General features: G+C 39.4%; 1 protein-coding gene across 4 annotated transcripts; it reads right to left on the reverse strand.

Moving 5' to 3' along the window:
• Window positions 1-1,357: 1,357 nt before the first annotated feature.
• On the reverse strand, window positions 1,358-21,468 carry LOC126980699 (zinc finger protein 678-like). Of its 4 annotated transcripts, XM_050830844.1 has the most exons (16): window positions 21,314-21,462; window positions 20,888-20,948; window positions 18,326-18,445; window positions 16,837-16,912; window positions 16,074-16,468; window positions 14,486-14,568; window positions 13,577-13,754; window positions 12,677-12,844; window positions 11,796-12,004; window positions 11,395-11,602; window positions 10,966-11,110; window positions 9,775-9,931; window positions 7,504-7,591; window positions 7,104-7,235; window positions 6,042-6,161; window positions 1,358-5,708 (listed from the first exon to the last, which is right to left on the reverse strand). In XM_050830844.1, the coding sequence occupies exons 5-16, from the start codon at window positions 16,401-16,403 to the stop codon at window positions 5,496-5,498; spliced, it is 2,031 nt and encodes a 676-aa protein (XP_050686801.1). In that variant the 5' UTR covers window positions 16,404-16,468; window positions 16,837-16,912; window positions 18,326-18,445; window positions 20,888-20,948; window positions 21,314-21,462; the 3' UTR covers window positions 1,358-5,495. The 4 variants fall into 4 exon arrangements, with proteins under 4 accessions (XP_050686801.1, XP_050686800.1, XP_050686799.1 ...); XM_050830843.1 differs by having other exon boundaries at window positions 20,888-21,468; XM_050830842.1 differs by lacking the exons at window positions 20,888-20,948; window positions 21,314-21,462 and adding an exon at window positions 20,486-20,878.
• Between the last annotated feature and the right edge of the window lie 340 nt (window positions 21,469-21,808).

A 21,808-nucleotide genomic window follows, 5' to 3' on the forward strand; every position in this document is an offset into this window, starting at 1 on the left:
CCGCCACAGGGGTAATCCGGCGGTCAGATCGTGGCCAGAGGTCACGGTTTAACCACCTGCTCTCCGGGAGGCCATCGTGGACCACAAACCGTGAATGTGTGAACCCAGCATAACACGCATATTTGTGTTGGCAATTGGGGGGACGGGGGAGCCGGTATATATATATATATATATATATATATATATATATATATATATATATATATATATATATATATATATATATATATATATATATATATATATATATATATATATATATATATATATATATATTCAGACGCAGGCAGTGTAGGTTCACGTCCCGCCCGCCACTACATACAAGCTAGCATTTTTTCAGTCATCGCCGAGGGGCTTAATTAAGACTACCCATATCCTGTTCTAAAGACCATAATATCAACCCGGACTTTAGATTCTCTCTAGGAAAAGAGGATCAAAGATGAGCTTCGGGGGACAACATGAGCCAAGCATGATGGCGCCACTATCAATACTTAATTGCCTGTGCCAGAATGGGCTGGGACTGACCAACAAGTCCTAACTAGAAAGCCTATCAGCACTAAAAGCGAAAAAAAATGAAGGAAAAACCTATGGCAGTTTACACCAGCTTCCAACAGTTACGGAGTGTCCCCCTGGGCCCAGTGGGGCGTGCGTGATGGAGTATCAAGGGGGTTGATAAGCTGGCTTGTGTAACTAAATTCTCTTGTTTATTTGTTTTATAATTACAATTTAATTTCTCAACTTATATTTGTATTTCATGCAGTGAATTACAGGCATATTTTTCAGTTCCCCCACGGTATCCTATTGTTTAAAACTAGAAATCACCTTCATCTTCAAATATGATATCACTTTTAGAGTGTGCGAACATCAGTCAAACATCTGGGCACAGAGCAGCAGGTTGAGAACCACAAGTTTACACCAAGTTCGCACCCTTACCATAGAACAACTCTCTCTCAGCCATGGATTTTCGAGGACACACACACACACACACGCACACACACAACCACACACACACACACACACACACACACACACACACACAACCACACACACACACACACACACACACACACACACACACACACACACACACACACACACACACACACACACACACACACACACACGCAAGAATTATTGGTAGAAGTTACGATCACATCTCTTTACCTGTGAAGTCACTGAACTAAAATGATTAATCACTGTATGTTAGAAACTGCAGAGGTTAGCATTACAAACGTTTTTTTCAAGGTGGTGCAGTTAGGCCCTATATACATATATGTTCATCAAATATATTTTCCTTGGTGAACCACAAAGCAGTAACACATGTAGTCTCACAATAACTGCACCACCAGGTTTCCTCCTGAGGTTTGGAAAAATATTAATTCCATCCTAACTTGCAAATGAGTGTGAACAGGAATATAACAGATTTCCAAGGGGGCCCCTCCTTGCCCCCCTCCGGACACCCGTGTACGTATTTATGGATCACATGCACTCATTGCAGTCACTGCAGTCATTATCATGTTCACATGGTATTTAAGGATAATATTCTCGTGTTACAAAAATATGATTTATTTTCATCAGTGATACAATTTGTATAAAGCTGAAAAACTTCAGAGTACTTGTATGGTGATGCTTGACATGTAGACAATGGAGGTATACATATGTCATTAATAAAAGATTCGCTGTCACTGTTGCACTCACGTTGTTATAGATGATTTTCATTGAGATTACACATACGGTAGTATGTTTACATCATAGATATAATATTATATCATCATCCCCTTACACTAATATTATGAGTCCTACTATAATTTATATAAGCTAAACTCACTTCACTGAGTTATGCTCCTTTTACATTACAATATATTTCTTGCACATCATGCTTTTAAATCACTCACGTAACTTAATTATCTCCTCTTTTCAGCACTGACATTGCCATCCTCATCCAAGTTGCACGTTTTACTTTTGCCCATTCATAGTGTTCAAGACAACATTTACATCACATAAATTCTTATACAGAATGTAAGAGAGAAGGAAAAAAACAAATGAAGAACAAAGTGGGAAAGCTCAGAAGATCTTTACACATACAAAAGAATGAGGCAGAGAACAATAAGGAATGAATAAGGATAGAATAGGAGGATACTGTGATACTCAGTCACACTATAAGCCATCCATTTTATGAAGGTACTTTGTGTGTGGTCGGATAAAACTAAAGAATGCAGAAATTGCTACGTAGGTATATCATAAATTCAAAACAACAAATTCCTTATTTTTATCTGTTAACTACTTATAAAGAAATTTTAAATACTCTGTAGATTCAATTCTGCAGTGTTATAAATTTTATAAATGATTCTTTATTTTATTTTATTATTTTATTTTAGGATAAAAATGGTTACTTTGTATAAATCTCATATGGCTTGGCAACTGGGACTAGGTCATTACCCCACCATGGAAACTTGCCCTATAATGTGAAGTATATGTTGATCTGTAACAAAGACTAAAGAATTTAGGCAGAGATTATGCAAAAAGAAGGAAAAACCTCAATCAAGAGTTACGTTTGTAACAGCATAAGATTTTAGTGCTCAAGATTTTCAGCAGTTATCAATATAAAGTTGCTATAAAACAGTTTTCTCATGTCCGAACAATGCTCCTGCACACTTTTCAATTTTGTATTTATTTTCAAAAAACATTTAATTAGTTGTGCTATTTTTTCCTATTTTTATACTTGTGCCATTGACCCCACATAGAGGTGGTAAAAGATGTCCAGACAAAGAAGACATTTTTTGCCATATATGTATATGTACCTACCTGTGCCATTAATACCACTCACTCTATAGAATAGAGATGGCAATCTGCTAGCAGACTGAGGCACGAGGAAACCACACCTAGAGTGCCTCCATAAACTCATAGTCACTGATAGCCCTGAGCTGGACAAGATAAAAGCCCAGCCTGGGTTAAACTATCCTGACTTTGTCCATGCCATCATTCCAAACCCAGGGCAGAGCAGAGCTTTTTTCATGGGTGAAAAATAAATTGACAGCACAAGCTAAGCAAAATAATGGGGCATATAAATAAATAGAACAGTATATATAATAAAAATATGAAATAACAGTCATAATTACAATTTGAGGAAATCAATACACATGGCCTGTACATTAATAAATGTGATGAGACCTACAAACTCACTTGACACTGGAGTTCAAGGCAAACAAATCTTTGCTGGCAGCTGTCAATTTATTTTCACCCATGAAAAAAAGGAATAAAGATAAATGTAGGGTGGCCAGATCCACAGGGGAGGGTGGAGAGAGCTGAGATAGAGGAGGCAATAAGGAAGTTAAAAGTAGGAAAGGCCCCTGGAGCTGATGGCATATCATAACAGCAGAAAATGTTGAAGTATGGAGGGGTGAAGTTGTGGAATGGATATTATGGATATGTAACCTAGCATGGGAACAGGGTGAGGTGCCAGGGGACTGGAGAAAGGCTATTGTTGTGCCGCTTTACAAAGGGAAAGGGAGCAGAGATGACTGTAATAGTTACAGGGGAATAAGTCTACTCAGTGTGGCAGGAAAAGTGTATGGAAGGGTTTTAAATGAGAAGATGAAGAAAATAACTGAGAAAAGTGTAGGCGATGAACAAGGGGGTTTTAGGAAAGGGAGGGGTTGTGTAGACCAAATATTTGCACTCAAAATGTTAGTTGAAAAATACATAGAGAAGGATAGAAAGCTGTTTGCTCCATTCATGGACCTGAAGAAGGTGTATGACAGGGTTGACAGGAAGGGGTTGTGGGATGTTCTAAGGATATATGGTGTGGGAAGGCATTTGCTGGAGGGAATCCGATCCTTCTATAAGGATGCGAGTGCCTCTGTACACATGAAGGGTGAGTTGAGTGAGAGTTTTGGTGTTGGTGTGGGTGTGAGACAGGGGTGTGTGATGTCAACATGGCTTTTAATGTCTACATGGATGGTTGTATGAGAGAAATGAAAGCCAGAATGGGGAAGCTTGATCCAAGGCTGAAAGTGAGAGGTACATAGGAGTCATTGGTTACGGGCCTGTTTGCAGATGATACAGTGTTATTGGCAGAGAATGAGGGGATGCTGCAGAGGATAGTGGATGAGTTTGACAGGGTGTGTAAGAGGAGAAAACTGAGAGTGAATGCTGGAAAGAGTAAGGTTATGGTATTTGAGAGGGCGAGAGAACAGGTCATTGATTTTGCAAAGCTGTACAGAGTTAGAGCAGAGAGTGCAAAGAAGTGTTGGATAAGGCTCAGGGAGGAGAGAATGGAGGTGACTGAGTTTAAATATTTAGGGACTGTTTTATGTAAGCATAGCAGTATGGAAGGTGAAGTGAGGGACAGAGCAGTGAAGGCCAGACAGGTGGTGGGTGCATTGGAGAGAGTTATAAAAGGAAGAAGTGTGAGCATGGAGGTAAAGAGGGGAATGAGGAATAGTACTATCCTGTCAACTCTGTCATATGTATCAGAGACGTGGACATGGAATGCACCCCATCAATTGAGCATACGTGCAGTGGAAATGAGTTATATAAGAAGTGCATGTGGTGTGTCAGGATGGGATGGAGAAAGTAATGAAAGCGTGTATGAGCGGTTTGGTATGGGTGCAACAGCAAAAGGAGTGGTGTGTGGAGTGGTGTGGAGTGGGTGAAGCGTGGTGCATTGAGATGGTTTGGACAGGTGATAAGAATGGGGGAAAATGAAATCGTGAAGAGAGTGTATGAGGGAAGGATTGAGGGAGGGGGTGTCAGGGGAAGACCACCTGTGAAGTGGATCAATAGGGTGAGTGAGTATTGGAGTGAGATTGTTGGAAGTAGCAGGATTGAATGTGCAGAGAGGGAGTGCCAGAACAGGATAGATGGAGACACTTCTGCTGCGGCAACCCCCTGGAGGGAAGTTCCTATGAGGGAGCAAGGCATCAGAAAATATAGATAGATAGAAGGGGACTACGTAAAAGGTGATAGGGCTCAGGTGGATTTTGGAAAATAGAGGTTAACTCATAGGTGACACCACCTACTATTATCTTAGTCCTGCCAGCCCCTGCCCCTGCCCAGTGTACAAAGATGTGCCTTCATTACTCCAAAATATGTGGATGCAACAGATAAATTTGGGCAGGTCATATCATATGTAGAACTGATAACAGATGAACAGCAAAAGTAACTGTGGCAACCCAAAAATTATAGAAGTCACAGCAGAGAGAGGACCAGATGGAGAGATAAAATTAGAGCATCTGCCAGAGCAGGATATAGTACTATGTGTGTGTGTGTGTGTGTGTGTGTGTGTGTGTGTGTGTGTGTGTGTGTGTGTGTATAGTGGACTACTAATAGCTGAAAATGATGATGATCAATTAGTATTTCAGGAAGTCCTCATTCATGTTTCTAATCCTCAGATAATTAGCATGGACTAGATGTACACCTGATATGACGTATGGAGCAATAATGATCCCACAATGCAGCAATCCAGAGCCAGACTTGCCTTTTTTTCCTTGTTCTTAGTACTGCAATGTGCCACTAACCATATCAAAGCCCTGGGTGAAGATATAGCCCTGAGCTGTGTGGACAGCCTGTGGGGGAAGTGTCTGGACAGAGTACTCAGTGGTGGTCACCCCAGGGATGGTCTGCACTGCCTGCACTGCCTGGACTGAAGTTCCTCCTGTGCCCAGAGCTGTACCCACCCCAGTCAAGGGAACAGTAGAGCCAGACACCTGGAAAATGGGCCCCAACAGTGTGGTTAGGGATGATGAAAAATTGAGCGTACTCACTTAGCAGATGAAAAACAGGTAGAGTACTATTCATAAGAGTGACTGAGCTAGATACCAGAAATAAGAGGAAATACAAAAGTTCAGTGGAAGATAAAGTACAAGATACAAAATTAACTAACTTATATAAATTCTTGTTTTTGACAGCACACTTTTCAACTGGAAGGAAAATATCAGTGGTGAGGACAAAAGCAGAAAAAACATAATTCCTACTAAAAGGAAATAAACACAGAAAAGATTCAGTGCTTAGATTCCTGTTAGTGAGCTTCACCACCTCACCTGCACCACATGGCCGATGGAGGGTATGTGTCCTTGAACACTGCCCACGACAGGAATGGTGACTGCTTGCTGCCCACTCATGGTGATGTACTGGCCACTGCTGACCATGCCTCCACCAACCTGTCAAGGACCAAGGGGCAGTGCTGTTACTTTGTCACCAAAGAAAATGCACTTCATCATCATAATCACTATTTTAGACCTGTTTGCCACACTGAAAAGACTATTTATGCTTATAAAGAACTCTATAAGCAGCAAAAGATCAATTCAAGGTGGTAAGAGAAATTAGTAGAATGACTGTGGTCACAGATATTTCAAGGATTTAAGTAAAGCTGATAACATTTAAACAGCAAATATCTAATGTCTTCAGTCCATCTAGCATTTATTGTATTGATTGGTATATGATATGATGTAATATTAGACTTCCTCTCATAGTTTCTGTATTTTATATTCTTGATATTTTCAAGGAATATCAGATTACTTCTTGGAGTTGAAGTCCTTTTTCCTTGAAAATATCAAGAATATAAAATACAGAAACGATGAGAGGAAGTCTAATATTACATCATATCATATACCAATCAGTACAATATTTGCATCATCATCATCATTTCGTTTAACGTGCGTTTTCACTCTTCCTGAGCGGTTGGACACTTTATGGCTCTCCTCCATTCTACTCTATCTTCTGCCTGATGTTCATCCAATCCCATCAATGCCAAGTCTTCCTTCTCCACGATTTCCTAGGTCTACCAACTGGTCTCCTTTCTTCTACCACTAATCTCTCCACAACTCCCAGCACTGTATCCTCACCTGCTCTCTTTACATGTCCAAACCATCGGAGTCTTTCCCTTCTGAGCACTGTTTCCAGGACCTCTACCCCACATCTGTTAGCTACATCTGCACTGGACACCCTGTCTTGCCACCAGATCCCCGCCATATACCTCGGCATCAGTACAATAAATGCAAACTTGTTAATTATAATTATGCATATAGCTTAAATTGCCTCAGTATAAATGCATTTTCTATATCCCTGTGATTCTCCTAGAAGTGAATGAGCCAGTTCCTTACTTCTTCAAGAGTGGGGAGTGATGTAGTGACCTGAGGCTGTGGGAGGGAGGAGCTGCTCCCACATGTCACCACCTCCTCTTCCTCCAGGCCAGAAGCAGCTGTTGCAATAGCTAATGTATCCAAAACTTGCACCTGTAAAACACAAAGAAGATCTAAAGTATCCCTATATCTAAGTAGCTATGAATATCCTGCAAGACAGCTAATGACTATAGTTTGTTGCTTGATCTTTCAAATCAAATTGTAAATTTATTTATTTTTTTACAGCAAAGGAAACAGTTCAAGGGCTTGGGCCTGTCTCCAAGACATACATTACATAAAAAGAACAGTAAGTATATATATGAACAAACTTTACATCCATCAAGGTGAATGCAGGTATGTGCATGAACATGGAAGTCAGTACCTGAGTGAGACTGCTACTTTCAGTGCTGGGCTGGCTGGGGGCAATGACAGTCACGGCCACCTTGTCACACTGCTTGTCATGCACCCGCCTGAAACACACACACACCTCAATTATCATACACATAATTTTCATGTCATGTGATAAAGAAGAGCACTGTGGTCTAATCTTAAAAAACAAGCCCACCACATCCATCCCTTCCATTATATCCTCTTTCTCTCTCCTACTGGTATGTAATCAATTGAGCTATCTTACTCACTTTGTATGTCTTTTCTCTTTCCTATAAATCCATAAATCTTTTTTTGTAATAACAAGCATTTATAAAAAATAACACCATTTCAGCACATATTCCTACCAGACATTCTCCATCCACATTCCTTTCATGTTATTCCCACCAGCCAAACAATTTATCAATACATTACATACTACAAAGTCACCCACTTTTGCCATTTTCATCATAATCATCCTCTATTCACAAAGTCTCATGCAATCATTCAACATCTTGAAGAATGTCTTTTTAATTAGTCATACCTCGGTTTACGAGTTTAATTCATTCTGGAATTTCACTTGCACAGCTACACAATCGTAAACCAAAACAAATTTCCCCATTGAAATTAATGTGAATCCCATTAATGCGTCCCATATCTCAAAAAAATATTTATATAAAAATCATCTTACATGTTTTTTTATACAGAATTATGGTAATTTTACAAACAAATAGCTATGATAAATTATATAAAACACAAATCGATGTGTTACAGTTGTTACAGAGACTCCCACAACTGCTAACTAAGCTCGAGGTGTAGGCTTCGCACCAGGGTTTAGCAGCCGCAGCTTCCCTATTCTTGAGACACCAGAACTATGTTCGACCACCAATGTGAAGCTAACCTGATGTATCATCCGAGATGGAGGGTGAATGGGAGTCAGTCATGTCCAGGAGGGCATACAAGTCACCAAGGCTCACACCCCGTTCCTGCTGTTGCGAGCATAGTGTCCGCCGTTCCTTTTTTCTTCTTTGCAGCACCATCCCTTTTAACCATCTTTCTGGGGGACATTGTTAAAGCACAAAGAACACACGCTGTAGTGCTGAAAACACAAAGATCGAACACCAAAGCACAAATGCAATTGGACACGAGCGCACGGAAACTATCTCTACGAGTTTACAACGCAGACTGAGACTTGGGTTGCCAACTTGCCACCCTTTCCTTAAAATATGGAATGCCATTTGTTCCGAATTTGGCTGTCTGAATGATTAAGCAGATAGAATTCAGTATTTTAAAACTGTAATAAGCACATTTTTCGGCAAACCACAAAAAGTCCATAAAATTATGTTTGTCAAGGGTCATCCTGAAATACGTGTAAAATACGCATCGTAACATCCTTTCCCCCTTCCTCCTGCCTTCACCAGCAGCAGGCAGCGGCTGTCAGTCATGGCAGGCTAGAGAAATTTTAGGGTTACCACCCGTTCCATAAAATATGGATTTGTTCTGTATTGGAGAATGGGATGTTGCATTCCTTATTTTTTACCTTAAGTTGTCAACCCTAACTGAGACTTCATTCCCATTGTTTTCCACTTTGAGCACTCTAGTCTTGCGGCAAATAGAGGGAACCCATGCTCACGTCATCGACTTGTACAAAGAGACACGCCAGTCCTCGTCAAAAGACTGACTTGGTCGGCTAGGGTGACTTAAGCCAATAGAGTCGGTCTATCAGCATCCTTCACTCCCCTTCATGAGCCATCACTCAGCAAGGGTCTGTGGTCCCTCCTCGGAGGAAGGTACGCGTTTGACCCTGACGGGCTCCATGTTGCTCATGTCCCCACCCATGAGGTGGAAACAAATTAAAAAAAAAAAAAAAAAAAAAAAATACAAACAAAGTCACCACTTGTTAACCAAGGCATTTTTTGTAATTTTATTTTGCTCGTAAATCAAAACGCTCATAAACTAAGGCATTCATAAACCGAGGTATGACTGTATTTCCTTTTGTTCACACATTCGCCAGCACATGCACAGCAACTAATGCATCCTTTACTGAGCCAGTTTTACACTTGATCCATGGTATTTCTTGTATACCTTGATAAAGTAATAAATTGTGTAAATGAAATATTTCTTACTCAATAATCTATTTAATCATGTATGAATGAAACCAAGAACAACTCATCTAACTACATTACCAGTCATTCCTTCCAAATGAAAGAAAAACCTTCCCTAAGCATGGTTTAGATCTTAAGTGGTCTAGATATGCACAAGTCAACACTTGATTTGTGGTGCTTGCCTGATGTGCTGCTTGAGGTCATAGGCTCCAGCGTAGGTCTTGGTGCAAAAGGAGCAGCGGTAGCGGCGGTCACCACGGTGGCGACTTACATGCTCATCCAGCTTGGTCTTGCTGACAAAGCCACGGGCACACAGCTGACACTGGAAGGGTCTCTCACCTTGGTACACACAAAAAAAAACAATAATTATTAAATCAATTCCACTTACTATATATCAAAGTAGTACTTCTACTTGTTAGATAAAACATCCTATGATCAGTTACAGTAAAATCTCCTTAAGTTGGCATTCTTTAGGTTGTAAACAAAGATAAATAGGTACAGTAAAAAAATCTTTGAATTTTAAGAAATCACCATAAAAAAGTTGGAAAAACTGTTATTGGAAATTTAAACTTGGCATGGCAGCATGCCAATGTGACACATACATAAAAAGTTGGAAAAGTAGTTAGTCAGCAATGTGCTGTTTATTGGATACTTAAAGGACCCTTTCAGATTCATCAACTTTTCATCATCCTATATCAGCATTGCCAACAACAGTGTATCATCTGTAAAACAGCCTGCCACCAAAGACAGCTCCATACCTCTCACTTTTATCCTAGAACATAACTCCATTTTCTTGCTTTCATTTCTCTTGAACATAACTCCCTTCTCTTGCTTTGATTTCTCTCATACAACCATCTATACAAACATGAAATGGCTGTGGTGACATCTCACATCCCTGTCCCACACTCACACTAAGGCTCCGTTCACACGGGCATACACTATCTGCCACATACACATACAAAAACAAGGCAGAGATGAGTGAGTGAGCGGTGGACGGGCAAAACCCTCACTTTTGTCTGTGTCTGTGGCGGGCAGTGTATGCCCATGTGGATGGGGCCTAACACCAAAGGTTCCTTCCTATACTTGGGTTACACCTTATTCCTGTGTGCAAACATTAAGTGTTTTTTTTTTCTTTTTCTTTTTTCAGAAGGGGAGGTCTCTCTCACAATTTGCCAATTAAGTTGCCAACAAGGTCTCTGCCCAAATCATGCTGACTTGAAGGGATTTTACTGCATGTAGTTTGATACCTCCATCTGACATAATACAAACAATAATTACATTATCAGAATTTACCCATTTGGTATATAATAAAAAAATGTCTAAACCTCACAAGGCGTAGAATGAACATGACCCAGTAATAAGAAGACACATACCAGTGTGTATTCTTTCATGATATTTTAGCTTTTCCTTCCTCTTGAATTTCTTCTTGCAGAAGGAACACTCAAATTTCTTTTGATCACTATGCACTTCCATATGAGTCATCAGGGAATTTTGAGTCATGAACTTATTGCCACACACCTGAAAGTAGAAATGAAAGGTCATCCTTGACTAATAATGCCTCACACAGATGAAATGAAACATAAAAAAACAATTGCAGGGGGCATTGATTATGCCTCTGGTGTAAAACTTAGATGAATACACATTTATATACATGAATTTTGTAAGCTTCAAATTGCTATTCACATAAGATAAATCATGTTCTAGCAACAAAATTACATTACACTTGACACTCCATTTTTCAATATGTCATAACCACAAGGAAAGTAGTATGATGAAATAATATATTAACTGTGACAAACTACCTGACAGAGGAACTTTTTGTCTAATCCGTGCATTCTTAGCTTGTGGTTGGTCAAGTATATCCTCCGAATAAACTTTTTTGGGCACAGATCACACTTGAAGGGCCCCAAGGCACTGCTAGACTCATGCCAGTTGATGGCATGCTTCTGTAGTGATGTCCTCCTCTGGAATGACTTGCCACACTCTTCACAGACAAAGCATTTCTCATCTCTGCAATACCAGCATGTCTCATACATATCAAAATGAAAAACAAGAACATTTTAATAACTCTACTCATGATGGTGATATAACAATAATTCACAGACTGAGGAAATATATTATAAAGAAATGAAAAATATATCACAATTAAAGTCATACCATTATCATTTTCATCATTGGTACAAAATAACAAGGCCAGGCATACTTGTGCATCTTCCTTTTGTGATAATTAAGTTCTTTTTGAGTGGCAAAGACGAGGCTGCACACATTACAAGGGTAAGGTCCAGGGGAGCAGCGGGGGAGGTGGTATGTGATGCGTTTGAAGGTGCGGTACTCGACACTGCACATCTCACATACAAACTTTCGCATCTTGTGTAGCTTGAGTACATTGGTGATTAGGATCCTGTTTGACAGCTGGAATGAAAACCAGGCAGGTAGGACATGTCAAAAGAGTAGAGGTAATAGTATGGTAATAGTCATAGTAGACATGAAAAAACATTAATGAGGAGCATTCCATTATTACCAAATTTTTGAGGAGCAATGGGAAGCATCCTCGAGAAGTCAAAACATTAGAGATACAGACTTAACGGCAAAGTTTCAGTTCAATAAATGTACATATATCTTATGGCAGAGGTTCCCAAACTTGACCATACCAAGGATCCCCAGACATGATGAGTCGCAGCCGAGGACCCCCAAATAAACAAAATTTATCATTACCATACCGGGATACCCAGTACTACCCAGTACGATGTAGTACATTTAATATTTCCTTATTCCTGCCGAAGTATCAATACCACTGACACTAGGATGATAGAGAATTAGCGATATTTTTTTTTATTGTATATATATTTTTTTCTGGAGCGTTGAAGAATATTAATTTCTTTCACTGTGTCGCAGACCCCCGAGGGCCTTCTCCTGGACCCCAGTTTGGGAACCTCTGTCTTATGCCACACTGGATTACAAACCTTTGGCAAACTGACTATCCAAAGCACTTACTATAAAAACTTCCTTAGAAATGTGCTGAATGTCAATATCATTTACTTTAACAAAGACCATAAAAATTTGCCTTTTGTAAATCTGACTTACTGTGGAGGCGTTTTCATCATCAGTTGGCAGACGACAGGTGTGTGTGTTGAAGGAGTTCATGGAGAGGCAGGCCATGTTGCAGGTCTTGCAACAATAGATGGGAAGTGTGTTGTTGTTACTGATGAGCTCTGTGTTGCCTCCCTCTCCACCATCCTCATCCATGTGCACCTGTAGAAGGCCTCATGCTTACTTCCTGAGCTGCAGACTTGTTACAGCTGACAAATTCATTTAGTAAGATCTTTGTAAATGGTTTGATCGTAATGGAAAGTACTGTAAATGTTATATGCACTGCTCATAGCTGGCATGATGAATATACTTACTGTACCTGCAATTAAAACTACATACATACATGCCTCCTTGAGTAAATACTGGATGGTGTGTATTGAAATGTACATCTATACCTGTATACACAACCACTATTATTTATTTCATATCTTTAGTTACTTTTCATAATCTGCTTTACCACATCTGGGTATTTGCCTCTCTCTTCAAATATACCACCAAGACATTCGCTATCTGCATATTAAGTTTTTTATATCCTTCCAATTCCACATACTATACCTATACAAATAGGACATGACACTGGAGCTGTACTGTCAACACTTTTGGGGCATATAAGAATTAAATTAATCTTTAACCTGGTAGCAGCAACGGGCCAAATTTGTGGCTTTACCATGTAGCAGCGATGGGCCAAATTTGTGCCATGATACAGACCCCCCAAAATAGATGATACATAAACTGATCACAAATGCTTTGATATATATTATGAAATGGTTTGTGTGAGTGATGATTTTTTCTCATTTTTCTCACTTAGAGGGACCATTAAGAAACATGATCCCCACTGCTACCGGATTAATCATAAAGTCTCACTCTCCATCAGGGCCACACATCACAACCCACCTTAGTGCAATGAATAGACAAATGCTTCCACTTGGAAAACTTCCTCCCACATTTCTCACATGAGTGCTTCTTCAGTGTGCTCTCATTTGCCTTATTGTCCCCTCCAGATGAGTCCAGACCTGTTGTATCGTCTTGTGTATTTTTTCGTCTCCTGCGTTTAGAAACAGAATCTGCAATACTGAATAGATTGCTGGGTGTTATATAACTTATAGATGAGAAAGAATACATGCATTTGTTATTTAACTATCATACAAATAAAAAAAACATCAGAAAAATTACTTTATTACATCAAAGATGACAGTTCAAGGCCAAAACAAAACAGCTAAAAAAGAAAATCTGCTATGAAAAATTGCTTCTGTAAAAGAGGAGAGGAGGCAATTCCAAAGAAAAAATCATATTCAGTTAGAGTGGTGTTTTGATACTCCCATCTTGAAAGCTCTCAAGTTGCAGGAAAAAGGAAGTAAAGGCAAAAGAAGGCTGCTCCAGAGTTTACCAGTGAAAGAAATTAAAGGATAAAGGTACTGGTTCATTCTTGAATCAGGAATTCAGACAACAAAGGGATGAGCTAGTGTAGAAAGTTGTGTCCAATGGATTGATATTCTTTAGTTCACGCTTTTCAATATGTTTATTTCATTCTACCTTATCTACACTTGAACTCTCCTTTCTAGCATACTGCTTAGACTGATGAGGACTTTAGAATTAAATAAAAAGTTGCAGTTTGATTTTCTACTAATAAAACAGAGTGAGAAGCACCAAACTCAGGGGATTTAAGTCTAATCAGAGGTGAGGATCAAAATAAGTTGGACAAGCTAGCTCTCCCATTCATTTCCCTGAGCATTCATAATCATCACAAAAAACAAGAGGTTAAACTTGCACTGACAACTACTTTGGACATTGAACCCTCTGTACCTGGAGCACTGGGAGCAGGTGTCCAAAAGACCACTTGCACTTGACAGGGTAGTTTTATTCTCAGATGACAATCCTGCACCACACTGCAAAGAGAAGTTGATCAGCACCATCATCAGCATCATTATCACTATAAATCACTCCCATGTCCTACCAAAATAGATTAAGACTGAGCCTGAAGAAATGGGAAAACATACATGCAAATGATGAATTATTATAAACTGAAATGACCCACACTACATAGTGAGGAACTGATACTAAATCTGCGAGGTGCTTGGCACCCTCTACCTCCCCAAGACAATTTACACTTCCCTTGCTATTTTCATTCTTTTTGCCTTCAACCCTTTCTTAGATATGGAAGTTAACTTTATTGTGCTAGAATAAATAGTAATGGTAAGAAGTTATGAGAACAAAATAAAAGTGCTTCACTACATATCAACAAGGGCTACTCAACTATTATGAGCAAAGGTCCAGCTAGCCAAGTTTAAATGTAAGCAGAGGTCTGGATAAGTATTGTAGCTGGACCCCAGGCTCCAGGACCAGAAAAATATCATTAAATATCATGAAGGTCCTGGTGATGGATTCTTGCAAGTGTATTTTCTCGACTGACCGTAGGGCCAACAGTCAGTACAGGAAATACACTTGCAAGAATTCATGGCCAGGACCTTCATATTATTTAATTATAGTTTTCTGCTCCTGGAGCCTGGGCTCCAGCTACAACACTTAGAAGGTTTGGATTTGGACCGCAGGCTGCCAGTTGAGTAGCCCTGATAGCCCTGAGTGGCTGGCACGCCGCTGCCTCAACACGATGCATTCCTCCGTCCCTCCAATCACAGCGCTGGAGGTTGTTTACACTGCTGCTAAACATATCGTACGCTGCTGGCAGCAAGCATTATACTTATTTAATATTCGTAATTTAAATCATAATACATACATCTTGAGCATCTTATAATATCACTTCACTATATGGAATTTTAAAGGAATAACATAGAGCATGTGACGATTGTTTAAGTGGGAAAATATATATTTAAATTTCCTATTTCTTGCATTTCCCCGTGTCTTAAATACTACTAGTAAGTCAAGTGTCTCTATACCGTAGCTATGAGAAAAATATGTGATTTCTCCATCCTCTCATTATATGATATGAGCATTCATATTATGCATAAAACTGATAACAGATGGACAATCAAAGTAATAGAGTGGCAACCTAGAAATTGTAGAAGTAGGGTAGACAGAGAAGATGAAGTAAGAACATTTTTTTAAACTGGGTGGAGTACACTAACATCAGCAGACAGATGGAGGTGAAGAACATTAGGGATGGACTTAATCCTACAGTGGAAAAATAATGGCTGAAAATTATGACAAAGCTATGTTTTATTACACTTTAATGCAAAACCATTGTGTATATATGTCTAAAATGAATTTCACTGACATTGTTATTTTGATTGATGAATATATTACCTGATTATTTGATAAACATGTATTAATGAATATCTTATACTAAGCTTTTCATCATGCCCTCCCTCCCCTCATTATACATGTGAGTTGAGACTTAAATGACAAGTACATATAAGCTATACTGAGGTCTCACCTTAATACATTTGGGATACTGTGCCAGATCTTCCTGGTTTCTTAGAGAGTTACTGTAAGACTGATCCATGCTGACAGATGCATCAAGGATCATGGTGGATTCTGACAGGCTTCCCATTTCAGGCTGCTGCTGCTCAGTGTTGGAGAATGTAGCAGGGAAGGATGAGGAAGTTTCTGAGAGGGAACTAGATGAAGGAATGGATGTGATACTACTTGGAGGAAGTACCAGTCCTACGGTACTATTAGCATCATCAACCATGCTGTCCAGAACTGGATGTTTATCAAGGGCATTGATGTCTGCTTGCAGTCCATACTGTGTGGTGTTTGACATATGGTTTCCTTGAATTTCACTTCCTTCCCCAGGACTGCCTTGAGATTCTTCTGAACTTTCATTGTCTAAAACAAAGGAAAATTGAGAAAAAGTGCATCAAAGATTATTATTGAGGCTGATATTGTATTTGTTGATGGCCCTAGTACAGCGCTGCACCAGTGGCGGAGCAGGGCCTGAAATCTCATCAACAGTAAATGGCAACAGTAAACAAACCATCTCTGCATAGTGCAATGTTCAACCACCCCTTACAGAACCCTGGCATCATTAGTGATGCCCACTATACCAAAGAGACATACTTGAGAAATAACAATCAAGAGTTAAGGATAAAAAAAAATTAAAATAACAATAATGAAAATAAATAATTCTATCTCTGATGACAAAAAATAATAATATATAATGAAAAGAAAAGAGATGAAATCTGACAAGTTCTTACCTGAGAAAATTTCAGACTGATGTGAACTGGCAGCAGATTGTGTAGCTGCCTTGCTCTTCAAATCGTTGACAACAGTCTGAGGAAGGAAAATTTTTGAAATATCCATTAACATCTTACATCATATAAATCTGTGCAAACTTACTATGAAATGTGAAGAAATCTATTATTAGTCATGAATATTTATATACATATACCAAATTCTATTGCAATCACAATCAATAATCACTTCATATATTTCAAGTACTGGTGTGGAAGGAAAACTGCTTAGTGCAATAAAGTCTTTCTATGAGGATGCATCTGCATGTGTCAAAATTACTGGAGAAACAAATGAACATTTTGAGGTAAAAGTGGGCTTAAGGCAGGGGTGTGTCATGTCACCCCATGTTCAATATTTATATGGATGGTGTTATTAGAGATATGAAGGGCAAAGTTAGGGAAGTTGGAGTAAGAATGTTCGCTGAGGGAAGGAAGTGGGTACTGAATTCGATACTGTTTGCTGATGACACAGTGCTCATTGCAGAAAATGAAAGTGACTTACAAAATTTGGTCAGTGTTTTTGATAGTGTCTGTAAAAGGAGAAAGCTGAAAATAAATGTCAACAAAAGTAAAATGATGGTTTGTGAGCGAAGTAGAAGTGAGGTTGTAGATTTTGTATGCCCATAAAGAGTGGGAATTGAATGTGAAAAAGAATGCAAAATAATTTTGAATGGTGAAGAAATGCAGGAGGTCAATGAGTTTAAGTACCTTGGATCAGTTATGTGTAAGCATGGTGGTACGGAGGGAGAGATAAGAGAAAGGGCATTGCAAGGAAGAAGGGTGGTAGGATCTTTGGGACGAATCATGAATGGCAAAAGTGTGAGCATGGAGGTAAAGAGGGATTTGAGAAATACAATAATAGTACCAACCCTCACATATGCAAGTGAAATGTGGGCCTGGAATGAAAGTCAGAGGTCAAGAGTGCAGGCAGTGGAAATGAATTATTTGAGGAGTGCTTGTGGTGTGAGTAGAATGGAAGGAATGAGTAATGAAAGTGTGTACAAGCATTTTGGAATGTGTCACGGGGGTGAAGGGAGGAAGTGTGGAGTGGTGGAAGAAGTGAAGCGACAGACTTTCAAGTGGTTTGGCCACATGGAGCGAATGGAGGAGAGTAAGATGACCAGAAGGGTGTATGTGAGTGAGATAGAGGGAGGGAATGCTAGAGAACGACCTCCAGTGAAATGGAGGGATAGGGTGCAAGAGTACATTAGAAAGAGGGGGGAAAGATCTTTGAGAAACTTTGAGCAGGCAAGGAGGGAGTGTCTGGATAGAGAAAGTTGGAAACTTTTCTGCCGTGGCCATCCCCTGGTGGGAGCTCCTAGGAGCAGGCGTCGATGAAATGACGATGATGGTGTATATCTATTGCATAAAATATAAATAGTAGTGCCAGACACTCAAACTTCACAACTTTTACACTATAGACCCGTCACAATGCTAGAGCACTACCACTGACCTTCAAGCTGGATATCAGCTTCTCTAGACTAAGGAGGTATGTAGCAATGCTGGCATTAGCATCATCATTCCCAAGCTGGTAGGTGAGGCTGTAGCCTGTCACCAGTGCTGCTCCCTCGACCTGAGAAGGCAAAAACCTTTATTACCATTCAGTTCAGCTTTTAACAAGGTGAATCATTAAGTGATGTTGCTTAAACTTAAATCAACTATTACTGTTGGGCATTTCTTAGATATAATCTATGAATTTCTATTATTTTCTAATGAAAAGAAACAGCAAATTGTTGCTGTTCATAGTTTTCAGAAATATTAGTTTGGTTAAATCTAGTACTCGAAAAGGTAGTATTTTTGAGCCTTTGTTCATTTCATTTACTAGTGATATGTAGAAATGGGATGAAATGAAAAAATATTGTATGCTACCATTCCATCTCCTCAAAATAGAGTCTTAGTGGCCAATGATTAGCAAGACGACTTTTAATAGAAAATTTCTAGCTGTTTTCAGTGTGGTATGAAGTTGAAATCATAGATGACCCACAGTTTCATATTAAGAGATCTTAATCACTTTTCCCTAATATCATTTTTAATAATACCATGCTTAAAAATAGCAAATCTATGAAATCATTAGGCATGACTCTAGATGCTAAAGTAACTTTTGAGTCTAACCTCTGTTTGGTTAATGTTCTCTAAGTGTAAAAAGACCTTCTCTAATGATAATAGTATTGCATTCAATAAATCCTATTAATTTTTATTGACATATTTTCAGCATTGTTCTCCAGTAATTTTCTATGCTGCATACTCCAATTGAAAGCTCTTGGTCCAGATGTTTAATCAAGTCAAACAACAAGGGATTGCTGCCTTGTTATTTATTTAATATTATTGTATAATAATATACATAATAATCATAGCCATCCATTACCTCCAAAGCTTCCACCCTCTTTTCAACAAATTCAGTCAACCAGATTGAGTTTGGATCAAAATGATTTGGCATTTTCAGCTGTTTATTTTAATACTTCTCAATTTACTAGGAGCATTTTTTCATTTATAACTAAATTATGAAACTTGCTTCCTCATAATGTAGTAAATGCTGAGAACCACCAAATATTCACGAGAGGGATGAATGGTTTCTTACTTAAGTTTTTATCATGTATTTTTCCTTTTTTCAAGGCATCCTGTTGGGTACATAATCCTTTGAACTCTTCAGAAGTGCTGAGGTTCTTGGTCTAGAAGAAGAAGAAGAAGAAGTAGAAGAAACGAAGAAAAGGAAGAAGAAAATGACCCTTCTTCATCATAGAGGAACATATTTTTACAGTGCTAATGCAAAGAACAGTGTGATTATGTTTATACAAAATAAGGAAAATGTAAGCTACTAGATAAATGGTGTTCTTGGAGTGTTAAAAGAAAAATAATCTTCATATCACCAACACCAGAACTGAGTAGCATATAATTATAACACCATTTTTTTAAAACTTAACATATGCCTCTCCTATCTTATCATCTTCCTTCTACACAGCCCAATGATAACAAAAGACACACTACAATTAAGATCCTGCTGCATTATTCTGGCACCCAACAGCATCAGATATGTGAATGCCATCACCACCCTGGAAATAGCATTCTTCATGAACCTGAACAAAGAAGGAACAAGACATTGGTTCTAGGCTGCTGGACCATCCTCACAATCATCACCTGCCACCAGTGGGTTCTTACCTGCCACAGCTCAAGGGCCAATGAAACAGAGATGAGTGCCAAGGCCACACACTGATTTAGCATATGCCCCCACCTTTACCTTTCACTATTACCATCATTATTAAGGAACGGACAGGCTCCCAACATGGTCATGGGTATGAACATGTGTACAATTAATTTCATCCCTGCTTTTAGAGAGTAACCTAATCCAACAAATTAACCAACTCCCACGAGGTAAAGCAACCCAACATTAAAGATAAACGATGGCCCTATTCAAAGTGTTTTTATATACTTACATGTGTTATTACATGTATGTATACTTTACCAAATAAAAACCTTATCAATTGTATCAAATTAAAACTACCTACTGACTTCCACCCACCAAAACTACATGGTTTGTTATTCTTATTCCTGGCTTTGATAACTGGTGGCATCGTACTAAAAGCCATACATGGATAAAAACACGCCCACTATAGACCTCATGTATAGCCCAGACAATGACAAGGCTGGCTAAGATACAGCAGCCACACCACGCCCCCCATGCATGTCAGGTTGTGATGACGCGGAGGGGGAAGTGGAGTCAGCGCCCCGCTCCCCTCGCCGCCCCGCTCTGGCCGCAGCGAGGCACCTACAGCGGCTGCCTCACCTCCTGAATAAACTCTGATATCAGGTGAAAGGTTTCCGAGACGTGAGTCTTCACCGTGCCCATCTTGAATGTGGGGTAGCCCTCCTTCAGAGACCATGGGAACTTATCCTCGAGACTCGAGTGTTTCTGGCGCCACGCAACAGATGGAGCCTTGACATGTGGCGCGTCGTCTGCGTGTTTACATCCTTGAGCTTCCTTGCCTTCAGCCATCACAAAACACTCCTACATACATACCTAACCATGTAGGTTGCCTGGGTTAGGACAGCATGTTCCTCCCTTCTCTTTTGTTGCATACCTGCAAAAATAAACTATCAATCAATCACTCCTTCATATAAAATATAGCCATATGATACACTTCTGTGTTGTATGTGATTAAAATAAAGATTAATCGTAAGCTGAGGTTTAATTCATGATCTCCAGCAAAGACAAAAAATGCTTATTGCTTCTTTTTTCCAGTCTACCTTTCCAAAAAATACAACATTGATTCAATAATATGATAATGAAATGAACTGCATGACAGCAGTTTTATTTTTGCAGTAACAGTTTGCCCCGCGGATGTAACCATCAAAACTAAATAATGAAGCGATTTATAACGATCGAAAGTTTAATATATAAGATTATATCCGGCGGGGTGCTGGAGCGTATAGGTTCGAGTCCTACCCGGTGCCAATAATGGGACTCATGGGAATGGAAAGGTGGGCTCTCTCCGACACCCCCAGCCCATTGCCGCTGCCCAGCCCCGTTGTTAGGCCTCCTCCACTTGAAAAAATTGGGCATCTCTCTACCCGCCGTCTGGGTGGTTGCGCGGCATGCACTGCCTTCCTCCTTAGGTATATTCCCCCCCCCAGAAAAAAATAGTATATATATATATATATATATATATATATATATATATATATATATATATATATATATATATATAAGATTATTTTTGCATTTACTGTTCCATGGCTTTTACGCCTAATAAAGGTTTCCATAACAAAATTCGTGCATATTTTTTTTTCTGAGCCGTACAAGACTGTGAATTATTCTATAAGGCAGCCAACCATTCCGACGGTGTGAGGCGAGTGAGGCGTGTAGATCCTCGCAGCGACCACGTCACCAAGGTGGGTTGGCAGCTCTGGGCCAGCCGGGAGGACAGCCTGGAGCCTTCTA

Source organism: Eriocheir sinensis, chromosome 45, assembly GCF_024679095.1.
Source record: "Eriocheir sinensis breed Jianghai 21 chromosome 45, ASM2467909v1, whole genome shotgun sequence".
Lineage (NCBI taxonomy): Eukaryota > Metazoa > Arthropoda > Malacostraca > Decapoda > Varunidae > Eriocheir > Eriocheir sinensis.